Genomic DNA, 22,090 nt, shown 5'->3' on the forward strand with positions numbered 1-22,090 from the left:
ATCCTACCATTTAGGTCAGTGCAGTGGCTAACACTTGTAATCCTAACATTTTGGGAGGCTGAGGCAGGTGGGTCACCTGAGGTCAGGAGTTCAAGACCAGCCTGGCCAACGTGGTGAAACCCTGTCTCCACTAAAAATACAAAAATTAGCTGGGCGTCTTGGCACCTGCCTGTAATTACAGCTACTTGGGAGGCTGAGGCAGAAGAATCACTTGAACCTGGGAGGCAGAAGTTGCAGTAAGCTGAGATCACACCACTGCACTCCAGCCTGGGTGAGTGATACAGTGAGACTCCATCTAAAAAAAAAAACAAACCCTGCCATTTATACACATCATGTAACTTCAAGCAAGTTACTCAAACTCTCTGAGCCTTAATTCCTTACCCACAAAAATGAGAATAATAATAATACTTATTTTTGCATGATTTATATAGAAAATCGTGTTGCTTAACTCCTTAGCATCTGTCTCCGCTTTCTTCCAGCAGCATGCCTTTCATCTGGGATCTGCCTACTCCGCTCAGAAAGTGCATGGATGAGATTCCATCCTGATCCACAAGGTAGACTGACTACCCCATTGGCTTCCACAGTGATTGCCTCAGGGGTAGACACATGGCCCAAATCGGGCGAAGACTTTTGTTTTGAGCAGATTTTTTCTGTACACAGGCTGTGAAGCTGAGAGCTGGATATATATAAAGTTTAGAGCTGCTGTAACCCTCTTGCAATCTCAGAGGAGCTCCTGGAACTGCAAGGTAGGCTGCATGGAACCTGAAGATGAAGCCCTCATAGCAAGAGGCAGAGTGAAGAGACAGAGAAATGGAGTCATTAAGGACATTGGTTAAGTCCTTGTTTACAGTAGTGCCTGTAAGCAGTCATTCTGGTGGATTTTTCAGTTACTTGACTTTAATAATAAACAGTTATGCTGTAATCATAAATACCTCCTAAATGCTCACGTGCTTACAACAACAAAAATTATCTCTTGCTGATGCTACATGGGCTACCTGCAGCTCTGCTTAATTGTTGTTTTTAATCTGGGACTCAGTAAAATAGGGCAATCTGTCTCTAGAAAATCACTTGTTGTAACGGAGGGAAAGAAAAGTAGGAAAAGAAGTGCTCGCTCTAAACTATCTGCCTGAAGTTGCCTCCCACTTTCATGTAATTGGCCAGAACAAATCACATGCTCAAGATTGATTGATGTCACAGGGTGGAGAGGGGCAGCAAAGTTTTTTGAAAAATAATAATGCAATCTACAAGTAAATTTCCCTTTTGCTTAAGTGAGCTTCGGCTATATTTTCTGTCACCTGCAACCAAAAGAATCTTTTTTTTTTTTTTTGGAGACAGAGTCTCACTCTGTCACCCAGGTTGTAGATCAATGACGCCGTCTCAGCTGACTGCAATCTCCGCCTCCCAGGTTCAAGTGATTCTCATACCTCAGCCTCCCAAGTCGAGTAGCTGGGATTACAGGCGCCCTCCAACACACCTGGTTAATTTTTGTATTTTAGTAGAGACGGGTTTTTGCCATATTGGCCAAGCTGGAGAAGCTTAACTAAGGAAAGGTGATGAAAGAATTAGATATTTTATATAAAATCATCAACACATGGTAAGTACTCAAAATATCGGATCTTCTGTTTCCAAGTGCATGAACACAGATTAAGTGAAAATTATCTTTCTTAAAAAAAAAGATGTGCTCAATTTCTTTAATATACATTTTATTCACTTATCTCACTAACATTTATTCAGTTTTTTTTTAAATTTGGCAGACACTGTGCTAGGTGCTGGGAATACAAAATGAGTACAATGCGCTTACATTTTAGTTATTCAGTAGATTTTCTTTTAAGAAATAACAATATGAGGTTTCAGTGTCTTATATTGATAATATCAAACTCTTACAGTCTGAGCATATGGAACATTCTCCAAGGTCGACCATATCTTAGGCCACAAAACAAGACTCAACAAATTTTAAAAAGTAAAAATCATATCAAGTGTCTTTTCTGATCACAGTGGAATAAAACTAGAAATCAATAACAAGAACCTCAGAAACTACACAAACACATGGAAACACAAACAACATGCTTCTGTATGACCAATGGGTCAATGAAGAAATTAAGAAGGAAATTAAAAAATTTCTTAAAACAAATGAAAATGGAAATACAACATACCAAAATCTATGTGATATGGCAAAAACAGTAATAAGAGAGAGGTTTATACCAAAAAACTAAAAAGACATCAAATAAACAAGCTAAAAAATGTACCCCAAGAGACCAGAAAAACAAGAACAAACCAAACCCAACATTAGTAGCAGAAAAGAAAAAATAAATATCAGAGCAGAAATAAATGAAATTGAGACTAAAAAATTACAGAAGACCAACAAAACAAAAAGTTTTCTTGAAAAGATAAAATTGACAAAACTTTAGCTAGACTAAGAAAAAAAGGGAGAGGACCCAAATAAATAAAATCAGAAATGAAAAAGGAAACATAACAGCTAAGACCACAGAAATACAAAGAATCATTAGATACTATTATGAACAACTATATGCCAACAAATTGGAAAACCTAGAAGAAATGAAAAAGTTCCTGGACAAATGCAATCTACCACGACTGAAACATGAAGAAATAGAAAACTTCAACAAACCAGTAACAAGTAACAAGATCAAAGCCATAATAAAAAAAACTCCCATCAAACAGCCCACGACCTGACAGCTTCACTACTAAATTCTACCAAACACTTAAAGAACTAATACCAATCCTACTCAAACTCTGTTAAAAAAAAAAATGAAAAAGGAGAGAATACTTTCAAACTCATTTTACTAGGCCAGCATTACCCTGATACCAAAACCAGACAAGGACACAATAACAAAAACTACAGGCCAATATCCCTGATAAACATAAATACAAAAATCCTCAACAAAATACAAGCAAACCGAATTCAACAACACATTAAAGAGATTATTCACAGTGATCAAGTAGGATTCATCCCAGGGAAGCAAAGATGGTTCAACATACAAGAATCAATAAATGTGATATATCACATTAACAGAAGCAAGAACAAAAACCATATGATCATTTCAATAGATGCTGAGAAAGCATTTGATAAAATTCAACATTCCTTTATGATAAAAAATCAAAAAACTGGGTATAGAAGGAACATATTTCAAAATAATAAAAGCCATATATGACAAACCCACAGCCAATATCATACTGAACTGAAAAACTGGAAAACCTTTCCTCTAAGATCTGAAATAAGACAAGGATGCCCATTTTCACCTTTTTTGTTTTTTGTTTGTTTGTTTGAGACAAGGTCTCACTCTTTCACCCAGGATGGAGTGCAGTGGCGTGATTTCAGCTCACTGCAACCTGTGCTTCCCAGGTTCAAGGGATTCTCCTTCCTCAGCCTCCCGAGTAGTTGAGATTACAGGCATGCACCACCACACCAGGCTAATTTTTGTATTTTTAGTAGAGACGGGGTTTCACCATGTTGGCCAGGCTGGTCTCAAACTCCTGACCTCAGGTGATCCACCCACCTCAGGTTCCCAAATTGCTGGGATTACAGGTGTGAGCCACCACACCCGGCCCACTTTCACCATTTTTATTCAACATAATACTGAAAGTTCTGGCCAAAGCAATTAGGCAAAAGAAAGAAATAAAGAGCATCCAAATTGGAAAGAAAGAAGTTAAATTCGTCTTGTTCACAGATGACATGATATTATATTTAGGAAACCCAAAGACTCTACCAAAAAAACTGTTAGAACTGATAAATTCATTAAAGTGACATGATACAAAATCAACATACAAAACCAGTAGCATTTATATAAACCAACAGCAAACAATATAAAAAAGAATTCAAGAAAGCAATTCCATTTACAATAGCTACAAAGAATATAAAATACTTAAAAATCAATTTAACCAAAATGAGCTATACAAAGAAAACTATAAAACACTGATAAAGAAATTGAAGAGGGTCTGGGCATGGTGGTTCAAACCTATAATCCCAGCACTTTAGGAGGCTGAGGCAGGTGGATCACTTGAGGCCAGGAGTTTGAGACCAACCTAACCATCATGGTGAAACCCTGTCTGTAGTAAAAATACAAAAGTTAGCCAGGCGTGTTGGCACACACATGTAATCTCGGCTACTTGGGAAGCTGAGGCATGAGAATCTGTTGAATCCAGGAGATGGAGGTTGTGGTAAGCCGAGATGGTGCCACTGCGCTCCAGCCTTGGTGACAGAGTGAGACTCTGTCAGAAAGAAGAGAGAAAGAGAGGAAGAGACAGAGAGAAAGGGAGAGAAAGAAAGAGAGAGGAAGGAAGGAAGGAAGGAAAGACAAAAAGTAGAAAGATGTTTAATGCTCATGGATTCAAAGATTCAATATTGTTAAAATATCTATATTATCCAAAGCAATCTATAGATTTAATGCAATTCCCATCAAAATTCCAATGACTTTTTTCAGGGAAATGAAAGTTTTTTTTTTAATAGAAGACCATTAATAGCCAAAGCAATAAGCATAAGAACAAAGCTGTAGGCATCACCCTACCTGTCTTCAAAATGTACTACAAAGCTAGTAACCAAATCAGCATATTAGTATAAAAACAGACACACAGATCAATGGAACAGAATATAGAATTCAGACATAAATCCACACACTTAGAGCCAACTCATTTTTGACAAAGATGCCAAAAATATGTAATGGAGAAAGGACAGTCTCTTCAATAAATGGTGCTGGGAAAACTTCTGCATGCAGAAGAATGAAACTAGACCCCTGGCCGGGCGTGGTGGCTCACACCTGTAATCCCAGCACTTTGGGAGGCTGAGGCGAATGGATCACTTGAGATCAGGAGTTTGAGACCAGCCTAGCCAACATGGCAAAACCCTGTCTCTACTAAAAATATAAAAATTAGACGGGCATGATGGCAGAGGCCTGTAATCTCAGCTACTCAGGAGGCTGAGGCAGGAGAATTGCTTGAACCTGGGAGGTGGAGATTGCAGTGAGCAGAGATTGTGCCATTGCACTCTAGCCTGGGAGACAAGAACAAAACTCCGTCTCAGAAAAAAAGAAAGAAACTAGACCCATATACAAAAATCAAAGTTAATTAAAGACTTAATATAAGACATGAAACTACTAGAAGAAAACATTGGGGAAATGCTTTGGGACATTTGTCTGGGCAAAAAATTTTGTGGAAGATCTCAAAAACACAGGAAACAAAAGCAAAAATAGACCAGTGAGATTACATCAAGCGAAAAAGCTCTACAGCAAAGGAAACAATCAACAAAGTGAAGAGACAACCCACAGAATGGGAGAAAAATATTTGTATACTATCTGTCTGACTAGGGATTAATAACCGTATTATTATAAGAAGCTCAAATAACTCCACAGCAAAAAAAATCTGATTTTAAAATGGGCAAATGATCTGAATGGACATTTCTCAAAAGCAGACATACAAATGGCCAACAAGTATATGAAAAAATGCTCAACATCACTAATCATCATAGAAATGCAAATCAAAACCATAAGATATCATCTCACCGCAGCTAGAATGGCTTTTACCAAAAGATAGGGAATAAGGAATGCTGGTGAGGATGTAAAGAAACGTACGCTGTTGGTGTACATTTCATACATTGTTGGTGGGAATGTAAATTAGTACAGCTACTACGGAGAACAGTATGGAGGTTCCTCAAAAAACTAAAAATAGAAATACCATATGATTCAGCAATTTCACCACTCCATGTATATACAAAAGAAAGGAAATCAATATATCAAAGAGACATCTGCACTCCCACATTTACTGTAGTACTATTCACAATAGCCCAAATTTGGAATCAGGCTAAGTGCCCATCAATAGATGAATGGATAAAGAAAATGTGGTACATATACGTAATGAAATATTGTTCAGCCATAAAAAAAGAATGAAATTCTGTCATTTCTGCAGCAACATGGGTGGAATGGTCATTATGTTAAGTGAAATAAGCCAAGCACAGAAAGACAATTATCATGTGTTTTCACTCATATGTCAGAGAGTTAAAAAAAAGAATCTCATGAAGATAAGGAGTAGATTTTTGGTAACCAGAGCCCAGGAAGAGTAGGGGTAGGGGTGAGGAAAATGAAGAGAGGTTGATTAATGGGTACAAATAATATACAGTTGGATAGAAGAAATAAGACCTGGTGTTCAATAGCTCAGTAGAATGACTATAGGTGTATTTCAAAACCACTAGCCAACAATAATTTGAATTTGAATGTTCCTTTTTTTTTTTTTTTTTTTTTTTTGAGATAGCGTCTGGCTCTGTCGCCCAGGCTGGAGTGCAGTGGCGTGATCTGGGCTCACTGCACCTTCCACCTCCCAGGCTCCAGCCTCAAGCAATCCTCCCACCTCAGCCTCCCATGTAGGTGGGACTACAGGTTTGTGCCACTACACCCAGCTATTTTTTGTAAAGATGGGGTTTCACCATGTTGCCCAGGCTGGTCTCCAACTCCTGAGCTCAAGCAATCCTCCCATCTCCGCCTCCTAAAGTGCTAGGATTATAGGCATGAGCCGCTGTGCCTAGCCCAAGATAAATTACTTAAGGAGATAGATATCCCAATTTGATAATGTGTCAAATGATCATATGTACCCCCAAAACATGTGCATCTATTATGTATCAATAAAAGATTTTTTAGGCCAAGAGTGGTGGCTCACACCTGTAATCCCAGCACTTTGGGAGGCTGAGGCAGGCGGATCACTTGAGGTTAGGAGTTGGAGATCAGCCTGGCCAACATGATGAAACCCTATCTCTACGAAAAGTACAAAAATTAGCCAGGTGTGATAGTGCCTGCCTGTAATCTCAGCTATTCGGGAGGCTGAGGCAGGAGAATCGCTTGAATCGGGGAGGTGGAGGTTGCAGTGAGCTGAGATTGTGCCACTACACTCCAGCCTGGGTGGCAAAGGCAGACTCTGTCTCAAAAAAAAATTTTTTTTTTAAAGAAATAACTTAATATGAGGGCTCAGTGTCTTATGGTAATAATACCAAACTCTTACATTTTGTGCTTGAGAAAAGAAATAAACATTAAGAAATTACTATTCAAAAAAAGGTTATATTTGGTAAACAGCAAAACAGAACCAGAAATATTAATATTCACTGACTCACTACTCATCAATCCAATTCTCCGATATACCCTTATTAGCATCTACCAAGTTCCAGGTACTCTTGAGGTAGAAAAATAAAGAACATTTGTTCTTCTCTTTAAAGAACTTGAAATATGGTCATAAAGAGTGGTGAACTGAAATTATATAAATGGGTTCTATAATAGTTTCTTTTTAAAAAAAATCAATAATGCTGATGATGGCTAACATTGTCAGAGTTACCAAATCTAAAAACCAGTGCTCAGCTGGACATGGTGGCCTATAATCACAGCACTTTGGAAGGCTGAGGTAGGCAGATCACCTGAGGTCAGGAGTTCAAGACCAGCCTGGGCAACATGATGAAACCCCATCTCTTCAAAAAATACAAAAGTTAGCTGGGCATAGTGGCACTTGCCTGTAGTCCCGCTACTTGGGGGGCTAAGGCGGGAGGATCGCTTGAACCTGGGAGGCGGAGGTTGCTGTGAGTTGAGATAGTGCCATTGCACTCCAGCCTGGGTGTTAAGAGCGGAAACTCTATCTCAAACAAAAAAACAAATAAATAAATAAAAATCAGTCCTCAATCCTTAGCTTGCTCCACAAGAAATTGACAGAGTTGATCCTTCCCTTATTCCTTACTTGTTCTGTCTATAACTCCTCCTCCTGGTTTTCCTCCTATGATCAGTCCCTCTAGCCTTTGCTACATTGTTGCCACATTCACCCCCTGGGTGTTCTCATTCAGCCATCTGGCTTGAAGCATCATCTCTACACTGATGGCTCCCAATTTTCTGACTACACCCAAGCTTCTCTCTACAACTCCAAAACAGTTTATCCTATTGCCTTCTTGATTAACAAGCATCTCACAGTTATCATTACCAATCTGTATTCCAGACACACACAGCTCTAAACCTGCACCTTCCTCAGGGTTTCCCAGTCCAGTAGAGTTTACCTTGGAGTAACCCCTAAAGCCAGCCCTGGAGTAATCCCTAATCCCTTTTCTTCTTTCCCCCCCAATTTCTAATTGATCATCAAATCTGTGGACTCTTACTTTCAAAACACGTCTTGAATCTAATAACTTCCCCTCTCCTCCCTTCTAGGATATCACCTGACCTGGTCTCTGAAGTAGTCTCTGCTAACTGGCTTTCTGCTTCCATTTTTGTCCTATTATTTTTCACACAGCAGCCAGATGAATCTTTAAAAACTGAAGTCAGATCACGGCTCTTCTCTATTCAAAACCTTCCAACTGCTTCTTTTCATCCTCTGCCCTTAGGTGTGATCACGACTCATTCCCTCATTTCTCATGTCCCCTGAGCTCTCTGCACAAATATTACTTCATTAGAGAGAGCTTCCCTAATATCATCTCAAATACCAGTGCCTTCCGCCTCCACCCTCTGGTTCCTGTTGTATTTTTCGTTGCCCCTTCATATTACACTATGTGTTTATCTGTTTATGTTCTCTTTCCCTCAGGATAATGTAAACGCATCAAGAGGATCTTGTCTTTCACTAATTGTATTTTCAGGCCGGGCGCAGAGGCTCACGCCTGTAATCCCTGCACTTTGGAAAGCTGAAGGGGTGGATCATTTGAGGTCAGGAGTTCGAGACCAGCCTGGCCAACATGGTGAAACCCCACCTTCACTAAAAATACAAAAATTAGTCGGGCGTCGTGGCGCACGCCTGTAATCCCACCTACTCGGGAGGCTGAGGCAAGAGAATCTCTTGAACCCGTGAGGCGGAGGTTGCAGCGAGCCGAGATGGTGCCACTGCACTCCAGCCTGGGCGACAGAGCGAGACTCCGTCTCAAACAAACAAAAATAAACGTATTTTCAGTGCCAAAAAAGGTCTGGAAGGAGGTGGGCGCTCAGATGCTTTATTAACCACTCTAGATATTATTCTAACACTTTATGTGTCTATTAAATTATCCCAACATATTAGATTTGCTGAATTGCTGTCCATATTTCGTAGATATGATAGCTGAAGCACGGAATCATTAGGTAACTTGCCCAAAGTGGCATTTATGACTCATAAATGGCTTAGGATGCAAACCCAGGTTCATTCCCTGGGACGCCCTCTCTGCTCTTCAGCACTTGAAGCTCAGGCAGCGAGAGTTGACTTGGGGCCAGGGCTGCGCCCCTGGGGCGGGTTGAAGACAGGGTGAGTCTCTTGATATTCAGGAAATCATCGCGCACCCAGTCACCAGCGTTCGGGAGCCTGTCGCAGCGGGACCAACGGAATCCGGAGCAGGCGACAGGGCGCAGAAGCGGGATGTACTTCTGTTGGGGCGCCGACTCCAGGGAGCTGCAGCGCCGGAGGACGGCGGGCAGCCCCGCGGCTGAGCTACTGCAGGCGGCCAGCGGGGAGCGCCACTCTCTGCTGCTGCTGACCAACCACAGGGTCCTCTCGTGCGGAGACAACAGCAGGGGTCAGCTGGGCCGCAGGGGCGCGCAGCGCGGGGAGCTGCCAGGTGAGCGCGGGGCCCCAGGTGCGGGGTGTGAGGATCCCAGTGCATGGGCGCGGGGGCTTGGGTACCGGGCGCAGGGAACCGGGTGCGGAGCGCTGGGATCCGGGTGAGGGGCGCGGGGGGCCCAGGTGCAGGGAGTGGCTCAGATGCTGGGCGCCGCGGGCCAGGCAGGGAGCGGCGCTGGGAGCCTCGGATTCCTCGGGACCCGAAGAGCCACAGGAACCGGGAAAATGGTGCCCTGTGCTACCGAAGAGCAACTTCCTCAGTTTCGTTTTCCCGACGCCCCTCGGATTTGTTTCGGTTTCCAGTTCAAGTTCAAAGCGAAACTGAGAGCCAAAACTAACCTGGTCAGCGCTGCTCTGGAAACAGATGTGGTCCCTCCGGCTTGTCTTGCAGATAAATCCTCGCCTGCGCAGTTCTACCTGGAGAAGGCAGCCTGACCTTACAAACGTGGTTTGTGGGTCGGACACCTGTATCTCCCTTAGAAATGCACTGGGGCATTAAAATATATATAGATATAATAGGCCGGGCGCGGTGGCTCACGCCTGCAATCCCAGCACTTTGGGAGGCCGAGGCGGGCGGATCACGAGGTCAGGAAATCGAGACCATCCTGGCCAATATGATGAAACCCCGTCTCTACTAAAATACAAAAAATTAACTGGGCGTGGTGGCGCGCGCCTGTAGTCCCAGCTACTCGGGAGGGTGAGGCAGGGGAATCGCTTGAACCCGGGAGGCAGAGGTTGCAGTGAGCCGAAATCGCGCCACTGTACTCCAGCCTGGCGACAGAGCAAGACTCTGTCTCAAAAAAATAATAATAATAAATATAAATATTATATATATGAGATAATACAATAATCGTTATGGATTATTGTAGAAATACGAGAAAGAAATCACCATAGCTCCTACACCCAAAGATAACTCCTAACATTTTGATGCATTTTCTCCTTGTCTACTTTTTTCTATGTACATATTTAATCTTTATAAAAATCATGTCATTATAGATTTGTATATGCAGTATTAATGCAACTCTGTACATAATCTGTACAAGATTATGTTTTCATCAAACATAATCTTATGAACATATTACCCTTTTATTGTGTATGTTTTGAAGATATATTTTAAATTGCTGCATAACATTCTAAACTCTGAGAGTACTGTAATTATTCTCTTTTTGTGGAAATTAGATTGTTTCCCACTAGGGGCTTTTATAAATAATACTGATTGATATTCTTGTAAGCAAATATTTGACTACATTTCTGATGACTTGCTGAGAATAGTTTCAAAAGGTGTGTGGAGGAGGAAAATTTTTCCTCTACCCTCTTAGGTTCAGCAGCTGGGTCCTGCAAACTTAAATGACAGAAGACAGATCGACAGGAGAAAAAGCATACAATTTTATTAATCTTTTACATATAGGGGAATTTACATGCTTGGGAATTTAGGGAATAGAAGTGAAACTCAAGTGCTTTGACTTAGGAGCTTGTGTACCACGTTTAACAAAGAAAAGGGGGTTTGGACTTTAAAGGATGATGAACTCAGGGAAAGTGACTAGAAAATACATGGGAAAATCTAATGGAAGATAAGGGTTATTTTAATTAGACTTGTTTACAGGCTCACCTCAGTGCCAAGTCTTCATCTTAGGTGACCCTTCTCTTCTTTTTTTTTTTTGAGATGGGATTTTGCCCTGTTGCCAGGCTGTAGTGCAACGGCACTATCTTGGCTCACTGCAACCTCCGCCTCCCAGGTTCAAACGGTTCTTCTGCCTCAGCCTTCCAAGTAGCTGGGATTACAGGCGCCCACCACCATGCCCAGCTAATTTTTATATTTTTAGTAGAGACGGGGTTTCACCATGTTGGTCAGGCTGGTCTCAAACTCCTGACCTCGTGATCCGCCCACCTCAGCCTCCCAAAGTGCTGGGATTACAGGTATGAGCCACCGCGCCTGGCCAACCCTTCTCTTCTTGGTGCAGGAGATGGGAGCTTCTCACAAAAGGATATTTATGACCTACTTTTAGGTAGATAAGAAGAGAGCAGAGAACTCTTCCTGCATCTGTTGATTCTCAATTGCCTTCAGCTCAAATTCTTATGGTAAAGTAGCATGTTTTCAGGTCTTATCATCTTTATTTGGAAATGAAGGGCAACATGATACTTAACGCCAAATTGTTCTCCAGAAAAATGGTACTAATTTCTATCTTTGTGAGTGCATGAATCTTTGGGAAATTTTAGCCTTGCATAAATTGACAGTAAATAGTTGAAAAAGATAAGATTACAAAGATAAAAGGAAAAACAAAATCTTAAATGTTGCAAAAACTTTACTGGTATGATGTTCTGAACTCCAAACCTCTAATAATTCAGAGACAGACACCTTGGGAAAGCAGTTTAGATTGGCTTGTAGGGAAATGTGATCCGGTTTTCATTTGTGGGTATATTTAGGGCCTCCATAGGGGCATATTTTTCACTTTTCTTTGTAAGAGGATCCAGCACCTGCCTCTCACACTCATGAGGTAGGCTCCTTTCCAATTTCCTTCTGAGCAAGGGATTCACTGCTTTCAGTGTTTAGGGTGGGAAGACAGAATAGCAAAATGGAGGAGATCCCAACTTTTTTCTGGGTCCCTTTATTTTGCTAGGTTTTGCTAGAGAAACATTTGGTCATGTGTCATAGTCCCTAGAAGTTACCCCCTCCATGATGCCTACTCCTTTAAATAACAGACATTAAAAGATAGACTTGGATAATTAAATGTTTTTAAGAGTCAGTTTGAACATTCAGCAGTTCATGAATTGAGCAGCACCAGACCTCAAGCAGTTGGGCTCCACTAAGGGAGGTGCAAGGAGATGCCAGGGGGAACCTTTGATAACGTGTTCCAGGAAGCAAGACAAAGAAAATATTTGATTGGTTAAAGTGGAAAGTCCCTTGTTTGAAGTAGTCAGCAGTTTCTGGTTGGTAAAGTCTCTAGTTAGATGTTAGCTGGAGGTTTCTGATTGGTTAACCTTAAGTTTCGTTTTCCTAGGCTATGATCAACCACTCTGAGTTGGGTTTTGGTTTGCTTAGGTAGGAACCCAAGGTGCTGGAGCCATCTCAACCTAATAGTCTCCTAGTTGATTATTTTAACAGAGCTGTATCCTATAAAGACAGGGTAACATACATTGAATTTACTTCCTTCAGACATTTAGAATGGACTTAAGATCTTGATTTAAAAGACCATTGGAGGAGACAAGAAATCTGGATGATCCTTCTTTTTGAAGAAAAGTGCTGTCTTAAACTTGTGTTAAATTAATAATCTGCGGTGGTGGTTAGGTGGTGTTTTGTTTTGTTTCCCAAAGAACCAATTCAGGCATTGGAAACCCTAATTGTTGATCTTGTGAGCTGCGGGAAGGAGCACTCCCTGGCTGTGTGCCACAAAGGAAGGGTCTTCGCATGGGGAGCTGGTTCTGAAGGGCAGCTGGGAATTGGAGAATTCAAGGAAATAAGTTTCACACCTAAGTAAGTATTTCAACCCACTCCTTCGTTTATTCAATATATATAGTACCATGTGCCAGGCACTGTGCAGGATGCCAGGATACAAGGACAACTATGACAGGCCAGCTGCAGTGGTTCATGTCTGTAACCCCAACACTTTGGAAGGCTAAGGTGGACAGATCACTTGAGGTCAGGAATTTGAGACCAGCCTGGTCAACACTGCGAAAGCCCCTCTCTACAAAAAAACACAAGAAAATTAGCCGGGCATGGTGTCAGGCACCTGCAATCCCAACTACTCAGGAGGCTGAAGCAGGAGAATCGCTTGAACCTGGGAGGCAGAGGTTGCAGTGGTGCTGAAACAGTGCCACTGCACTCCAGCCTGGACAACAGAGGGAGACTCAGTCTCAAAAAAAACAAAAAACAAAAAAAAATGAGTATGACAAACACAGTTCCTAACCTAACCTGAAAGACTACAGTGTAGTGAGGGAAGAAGGGAGGAAAAAACCTACAACACCAATTATTATTTAATTAGAGCAGAGTGAAATGAGATGCGACCCTTTGAGCTTAATCTTATCTCTTGGAATATAACTATGGGGGCCAACTTAGACCTCCAGAGTGGGTATAAAGACCACTGTAAAGTAGAAACATTTGAGCTGCAAAAGATACAGATATAAATCTTACTTGAACTTCCTTTATCACACTAAAACAGAGCCTCCCGAAAATGCAGTTCCCAGTGACTTCCTTGAGTGAGAGTTTCCTGGGAATTCAGTTGTCATTAAGATAGACCACCCATTACCATTACCATCAAAAAGCCCAATAGAACCTTCTATGCTTTCCCACTGAAGTCCCAAAACCCCGCCTTTTATTAAGTTGACATATATAAAACTTTACTTTGGGATATTCTGCAATAGCGAGCACACTTGTAAATAACCTTTGTCTTTTCTCTTGTTAATCTATTGTCAGTTAATTTGCAAGCCCCCAAATATTGGACCAAAGGTGGAAGAGAAGTTGTTTTCTCAACATAACATTTTGGCTTGTCATAAACCACTGGGCCCTAACATTTTACTTAGTAAAGTGGAGGGAAATATCACATTTCCTCACAAACAGTTTCCCAGGACAGATATGACAAGTAGTTGGCTCTGGATTGTGTGTTTGTGAATTACATACTTAGGGGATTTTCAAACGCATGCTTTTTAATATTAGGAAGTGACCTCTCGTTACCTCTTCTGGTCATTAAATTCTAGTAGAGATCAATGTGACTTGGGGAAATGAGCATTGAACTTGGAATGAAAAGACCAGAATTTGAGTCTGGTTCTACAGCGTCATACCTATTTGACCTCTTTGAGTTCCATTAGATTCACCTTATGAAATTGCTGATAGTGGCCAGGCGCAGTGGCTCACGCCTGTAGTCCCAGCACTTTGGCAGGCCAAGGTGGGCGGATCACCTGAGATCAGGATTTTGAGACCAGCCTGGCCAACATGGTGAAACCTCGTCTATACTAAAAATACAAAAAAAATAGCCGGACATTGTGGTGCATGCCTGTAATCCCAGCTACTTGGGAGGCTGAGGCAGTAGAATTACTGGAACTCGGGAGAAGGAGGTGATAGTGAGCCAAGATCGCACCACTGCCCTCCAGCCTGGGTGACAGAGCAAGACTCCATCTGTGAAAAAAAAAAGGAAATTGCTGATAGTTATCTGGTTTTGATCCACAAAAATGGCAATTTTGTATGATTTAACCTAATGATTTCTTTATTAAATTAGGGCTTAAATTAGATGATGAAGATGTTGGTGTTCTATAAATTCTAAGGCCCTATACTACATATGTAGAAAAAATTTATTTTTCTTTTAGGCTATTAAGTGTAGAATAAAATTAGTATATTAGATATTGCATTAAAGTCCAATAACAATGGCTTTTGCATTATATACTGTTTTGGATTCTGTCCTATACCTTTGTACATGTTGATGTCATGTTAAAAACAGTTTGAGGGCTTTGGAATAAAGGTACTACAGAAATACAAGAAAATAAAATGGTTTTCCTGGACCAGATGTATTACTTGAGATACTTTTAAATATCTGTAGACCACTGGACAACTCACTCTAAATAAGGATTAATCAATTTTGTATTATTTGTATTATAGGAAAATAACGACTCTGAATGGTATAAAAATAATACAAGTTTCCTGTGGACACTGCCACTCCCTGGCATTATCAAAAGGTAAGAAACACTTTTTGGATCTGAGTGTGAGTAGGAAGTAATTTTTGGAATAGGAATTATAGCTGCTGATTTTTAATGCACTGGAGTTCATTTAGAAGTTTTTCATTCTCCCGGTTTCATAAGATATATTGTTTTCATATTTTTTTCTCAAATTTCTTGGTCCTAATTATACTCTAAACAGTGCCTAATTCATAGTGCCATAAGGGGCTGTCTCTGGTTATTTGACGTAACTGGCCAACTCTCTCAGAGCTTAGTAGTGGCTTTATTTCCAGCCATTTGCTCTTTATGCTGAATGGCTTGTCCACACTGGCAGACTTATTTGTCTATTTCGCTTAGCTCAAAGAAAGAGAAGTCAAGGTGTCAAAATCATGACTCTATATTTTTTCTTTTTAAAAATTTTTACTTATTTGTCTTTATTGACACATAACAATTGTACATCTACACTTTTTCTACCAACCTCCACCCTCCTTTGTCCACCCTCAATCCAAATTTCTCAATAGAGAGTCTGAAGGAGGAAAAAATTTTCCTCTACCCTCTTATGCGTAGTCTTTGGGAACCTGCAAATTAAATTAACAGAAGACAGATTAAAAGAGAAAGGGCACCCAATTTATCTTTTTTGCTTTTCTTTTTTTTTTTTTTCTTTTTTGAGATGGAGTCTTGCTCTGTCATCCAGGCTGGAGTACCGTGGCATGATCTCAGCTCACTGCAACCACCACCTCCTGGGTTCAAGCAATTCTCCTGCCTCAGCCTCCCAAGTAGCTGGGATCACAGGTGTGCGCCACCATGCCCAGCTAATTTTTGTATTTTTAGTATAGATGAGGTTTCACTATGTTGGCCAGTCTGGTCTCGAACTCCTGACCTCAAGTGATCCACCCGCCTCGGTCTCCCAAAGTGCTGGGATTACAGGCGTGAGCCACTGTGCCTGGTCCCCAATTTTTATTAATATTTTTGTGCACAAGAGTTCACAGAAAATAAGTGAAACTAAAAGTAGTGGTTAGACTTAGGAACTTACATACTGTTTTAACAAAGAAAAGGGAGTTTGGGCTTCAAGGGATAATAAATTGTGGGAAAGTGACTAGGAAATATATAGGGAAACCAAGGGAAGATACAGGATATTTTAGTAAGATTTGTTTATGCAGATTCATCTCAGTGCTGCTTCATCGTCTTCAGTGATAAAAGTTACTCTTCTCTCCCTGGTACGGTTGAGTGGAGATAACTCCACAAAGGGAAACTTATGCCTTGCTTTTAGGCAGATAAGAGAAGGGCAGAAACCTTTTCCTACATCTCTTAACTCTCAATTGCCTTCAACTCAAAACAATCCTTATGCCAAAGTAGCATATTTTGGTGTGGCATATCCTGACCCCCTTCAAAGGACTATAACATTTGTATGCTCCTCAGGTAATGTCTTATGTGTCATTGCAACTGTGCCATGGTCTATGGACAGCTAACATTTATTGGTCATCTTCTATGTACCAGCTGCCATGTTAAATGCTTTGTGTGTGTTTTTTCACATAATTACCTTACAAACACAGGAACTGGGCCGGGCATAGTGGCTCACACCTGTATTTCCAGCACTTAGGGAGGCTGAAGCAGGAGGATAGCTTGAGGCCAGGAGTTTGAGACCAGCCTGGCCAACATAGTGAGATCCTGTCTCTACAAAAACTTGAAAAATTAGCTGGGCATGGTGGTATGCACCTGTAGTTCCAACTAATCAGGGGGCTGAAGTGGGAGGAGTACTTGAGCTCAGGAGTTTGAAGCTGCAGTGAGCTATGATTGTGCCACTGCATTCCAGGCTGGGCGACAGAGTAAGACTGTTTCTAAAAAAGAAAAACAAACAAAAACAGGAGCAGGGTATGATTTATATCCTTATTTCAGAAATGGAAAATATTGAGTTTGGAGACTTTAAATTATTTACCCAAAGTTACACACTAAGAAACAGAATAGTCGGGATTTGAACCTATAGTGTTTAGGTCTCAACCCTAAGTGCTTCACTACTACACTGCACTGACTACAAGTCCAGGGCATATCCCATGGCCATTGTGTGATTCCTTCTACCTGTCATTTCTAGCTCTTTGATCATGGGCAAGTTATTTAACTTGGCTGAGTCTCAATTTTCTCATCTGTAGGAATATTGATACTTAACTTGAAGGTTATTTAGAAGACTGAATGACAGAAGATACCCTGTATACCTTGTACAGTCCTTAGCATATAGCAGAGGCACCATAAATAGGAGCGTCTTTTCCTTCCTCACTCTCCTTCTTAATTATAGACATGGTGTGAATTCTTTCCTTGGGGTACTGACTTACCTTTGCATTGGTCTGGACTGTAAAGGCTGGGCAGAGCCCAGGCATTCAATGCATTTGCTATGGTGAAAGGTGAGTTCTCATAGACCTTCATGAGAGTTTGACGTTTTGCATTTTGCCCTCAAAATTATTTTTAGTGTTAGAAATTAACTTTAGAAGAGTTAAAAAATAAAAGATGTAATAACTTATTAAAAAATCTCTGAGATGTGTTAGCATTTCACTGGGTATATACTTAGGCATTAGATAAGCTTAGATTAGATTTTTTTTTTCTGGCTGGGTGCAGTGGCTCACGCCTGTAATCCCAGCACTCTGGAAGGGGATCACTTGAGGCCAGGAGTTCGAGACCAGCCTAGCCAACATGGTGAAACCCTGTCTCTACTAAAAATACAGGCTGGGCACAGTGGCTCATGCCTGTAATCCCAGGACTTTAGGAAGCCGAGGTGGGTGGATCACCTGAGGTCAGGAGTTTAAGACCAGCCTGGCCAACATGACAAAACCCTGTCTCTACTAAAAATACAAAAATTTACCGGGCATGGTGGCAGGTACCTGCAATCCCAGCTACTCGGGAGACTGAGGCAGGAGAATCACTTGATCCCAGGAGGCAGAGGTTGCAGTGAGCTGGGATTGTGCCATTGTACTCCAGCCTGGGTGACACAGCAAGACTCGTCTCAAAAAAAAAAAAAAAAAAAAAAAAAGGGCAGATTAATAGGAGAAAAGGCATATTAATTTATTTATTAATATGCATAGGGGAGAGCCATAGAGCAATTACCCCAATGCCCCAATGGGGTAGAGACGCTTATATACCATCTTGAGGCAGAGGTGGTCCTGTTGTGTAGATGAAGCCTTACAGGTAGCAGCCCTCAAAGAGAACAGATGGTGAATGTTTCTTCCAGACCTTTAGAGGTGTGGGATTCTCAGTTAATCTTTCCTAGATCAGACACGGGAGGGCCTCAGAGAAAGCCTGCCTGCATCAATGCAGATTTTCTGTACAGGTGCAAATCTCCCACACAAAAGACAGCTTTTTAGCTATGCTTGTGCTTCCAGCCCTAGTAAATAGCCATCTTGAAATATGTTAAAGAAGTGGGATGAGATATATTGGTTTGGTACCCCTTCAAGAGTAAGGGGACAGAGAGTGAGTACCTGGGTGGAGGAAAGGAGTCTTTCTAGTTTATGAGGCGGTCAGGGAAGATATCTCTTAAAAGGTGACATATGAGCAGAAACAAAATGAAAAGGGAGGGAGAGATAGGATGCTAACCATGAAAGAATTACCCAGACACAGGGGCCATGGGGTTGGGGCATGCTCAGAAGTGTACTCCAGGAATAGCAAAGGGTCTTGAGAGGAGTGAGCAGAGGGGGATGAAGTCCGGGAAGTGGGGGTGGGCCAGACTGGTGATGTGGGGTCTGTGATGGGAGTTGGTCCGTCATTGAGTGAGACAGCAAGCTCCTGAAGTATTCAACTGGACTTATATTTTTAAAAGGATCACTCTGGCTACTCTTTGGAGAACAAACTGATGGGGGCAAAGGTTGCCTCGGGGAGATCAGTGAGGTGCTATTGTCATTTTTCAGGAGAGAAATGTTGGTGACTTGGCTAAGGTGGTAGCAGTGGAGAGGTGAGAAATGGTTGGATTCTGGATAGATTTTGAAGGTAGAAGTTTTGAATTTGCTGGGTCGAAGGGTGTAAAAGAGAGGAGTTAAGGATGACTCTAAATTTTTGGCCTGAGCAGCTGAAAGAACACAGTTGCCCTTAACTGGAGGGAGAAGAGTGGACATTGTTTGAAGGGACTTTTGAAGGTGACCTAGACCGCCCCGCTTGCCTTTAGTTGGGATACTTTAATCTCATTTTTTTCTTTATCTCTGTTTTACCTTTTAAAGATTTGTAAAATTAAATAGAAGTAGAATAGAAATAGAAGGAAATCCTACCATTTGCAACTTGGAGGACATCATGCTAAGTGAAATAAGCCAGACACAGAAAGACAAATACCTCATGGTCTCACTTAGATGTGATATCTAAGAAAGTCAAACTCAGCCAGGCATGGTGGCTCATGCCTGTAATCCCAGCACTTTGGGAGGCCGAGGCGGGTGAATCACCTGAGGTCAGGAGTTCGACATCAACCTGGCCAACATGGTGAAACCCCATCTCTGCTAAAAAAAGCACAAAAATTAGCTGGGCGTGGTGGCACGCGTTTGTAATCCCAGCTACTCAGGAGCCTGCAGCAGGAGAGTCACTTGAAACCGGGAGGTGGAGCTTGCAGTGAGCCAAGATCACACCACTACACTCCAGTCTGGACGACAGAATGAAACTCTGTATCAAAAAAAAAAAAAAAAAGAAAGTCAAACTCAATAAAAACAGAGAGTAGAAAGGTAGTTGCCAGGGGCTGGGGGCTTGGGGGAAATCAGAAGATGTGGGTCAAAGGGTATAAACTTTCAGTTATAAGGTGAGTAAGTTTTTAATGTACAGCCATGTGACTGTATAGTTAATAATAGTGCATTGTATACTTGAAGTTTGCTAAGAGGGTAGATCTTAAGTATTCTCACCACACACACACACAAAGGTAACTATGTGAGGTGATGGATATGTTAATTAGCTGATTGCGACAATCATTTAACAATGTGTATGTATTTCAGCTCATCATATTGTATACCTTAAATATATGAAATTTTTATTTGTCAATTATACCTCATTAAAGCCACAAAAATGATTTGTAGAATTAGTAGTTTCTATTTGAATTTGGTATTCTAATACAATTCTTAATTTCTCATCTTTGTTTTTGTAGATAGCCAAGTGTTTTCATGGGGAAAGAACAGCCATGGGCAGCTGGGCTTGGGGAAGGAGTTCCCCTCCCAAGCCAGCCCGCAGAGGGTGAGGTCCCTGGAGGGGATCCCATTGGCTCAGGTGGCTGCCGGAGGGGCTCACAGCTTTGCCCTGTCTCTCTGTGGGACTTCCTTTGGCTGGGGAAGTAACAGTGCGGGGCAGCTGGCCCTCAGTGGGCGTAATGTCCCAGGTAAGGAGATGGTCTTGTTTGTGCAGTAAATCATTCTTTCTTTCCAGGTGGAAGACCAACTTGGCAAAGGGCAGTCTTAATGCTTAAAACAGTGGTTCCCAAACTTGTGACACATTCGAATAACCTAGGGAGCTATATTAGTTTCCTGTTGTAGTGGTAACAAATCATCTCAAACCTAGCAGCTTAAAACAACACAAATGTACTATCGTGTAGTTCTGGAGGTCAGAATTCTGACACAGATCTCACTGTGCTAAAGTCAAGGTGTTGGCAGGTTGCCTTCCTCTCTACAGGCTCTGGGGGAGAATCCATTTTCATGCCTTCCCCAGCTTCTAACGGCCACCTGCATTAATCATAGACCTCTTTCTTCTTCAAAGCTAGCAGTGGCTGATAAGTCTTTCTCAAGTCACATTACTTTCACATAGACTCTTCTGCCTCCCTCTTCCTCAGTTAAAAGACCCTTGATTACAGTGTGCTCACCTGGATAATCCAGGCACATCTCCCTTGTTTTAAGGTCAACTGATTAGCAACTTTAGTTCCGTCGGTTTCTGGAACTTCACTTTGCCATATAACTTATTTACAGGCTCCGGGATTAGGAAGTGGGAGACCATTATTCTTTGAGAGGCCATTATTCTGCCTACTGTAGGATCCTTTAAAAATCCCGATGCCCAGGTCAGACCCCATACCTATTAAATCAGAATGTCTGGGGGTGAAACCCAGAAGCATCTGTCGTCATTAGAGACCTCACAGGTGATTCCAATTTGCAGCAAAGTTTAGAAACTGCTGGATTGGGAGACTGCTAACATTAGGTCAAACAACCAGTTCCTCTAGACAAAAGAACACTTCTCTAAACAACCAGTTCCTCTGAACACAAAACTCATCAAGATGTACTCCCCACAAACTCCATCCTCCTCTATTTAATTCCTTACATTCAGCTAACATATAGTTAACACCTAACCTGTGCCAGTCCCATGCTGAGCACTTATACCTTGTTTCATTTCACCATTTCAGCATTAGCTAAGTTTTTCTTTCCTTTCCTTTCCTTTTCCTTTCCCTCCCCTCCCTCCTCCTTTGCCCTCCCTTTCCCTTTCCTCCCCTCCCCTCCTCCCCCCACCCCTTCTTCCCCTCCCCTCCCCTCCCACCTCCCCTCACACATCCCTTCCCCTATCCTCCTCCCCTCTCCTCCCCTATCCTCATCCCCTACCCTCCCCCATCTCCTCTCCTTCACCCCCTCTCCTCCCCTCCGCTACCTTCCCCTCCCGTCCCCCGTCCCCTCTCCTCCTTCCTCCCTTCCCCCCTTCCCCTCTTCCCCCCTTCCCCCCTTCCCCTCCCTTCCCCTCCCCTGTCTTCCCTTCTCTCCTCTTCTCTTCTCTTCTTTCTTTTCTTTATTCTTTTCTTTTCTTCAGACAGGGTCTCACTGTGTTGCCCAGGCTGGAGTGCAGTGGTGCAATCTCAGCTCACTGGAATCTCAGCTCCTGAGTAGCTGGGACCACAGGCACACACCACCACACCCAGCGAATTTTTGTATTTTTTGTAGTATCAGGCATGAGGGGCTTGAAGCTTAGCTTTCTAGGTCAATAG

General features: G+C 42.0%; 1 protein-coding gene across 2 annotated transcripts in view; it reads left to right on the forward strand.

The window, feature by feature from the left end:
* The window catches only part of HERC6 (HECT and RLD domain containing E3 ubiquitin protein ligase family member 6), a 125,157-nt gene that overhangs the window by 52,489 nt on the left and 50,578 nt on the right, over positions 1–22,090 (forward strand). The window contains exons 3-8 of one of the 2 annotated variants that reach the window (XM_054485345.2): positions 480–554; positions 661–746; positions 9,252–9,541; positions 12,856–13,015; positions 15,131–15,207; positions 20,285–20,512. In XM_054485345.2, coding sequence (XP_054341320.1) covers positions 9,343–9,541; positions 12,856–13,015; positions 15,131–15,207; positions 20,285–20,512 — 664 coding nt within the window. In that variant the 5' untranslated portion in view covers positions 480–554; positions 661–746; positions 9,252–9,342. Of the gene's footprint in view, positions 1–479; positions 555–660; positions 747–9,131; positions 9,542–12,855; positions 13,016–15,130; positions 15,208–20,284; positions 20,513–22,090 lie in introns of those variants that run through there. The other variant, XM_063663879.1, reaches the window with a different exon arrangement.

The sequence above is a fragment of the Pongo pygmaeus genome, chromosome 3, assembly GCF_028885625.2.
Source record: "Pongo pygmaeus isolate AG05252 chromosome 3, NHGRI_mPonPyg2-v2.0_pri, whole genome shotgun sequence".
In the NCBI taxonomy this organism is placed as follows: Eukaryota; Metazoa; Chordata; class Mammalia; order Primates; family Hominidae; genus Pongo; species Pongo pygmaeus.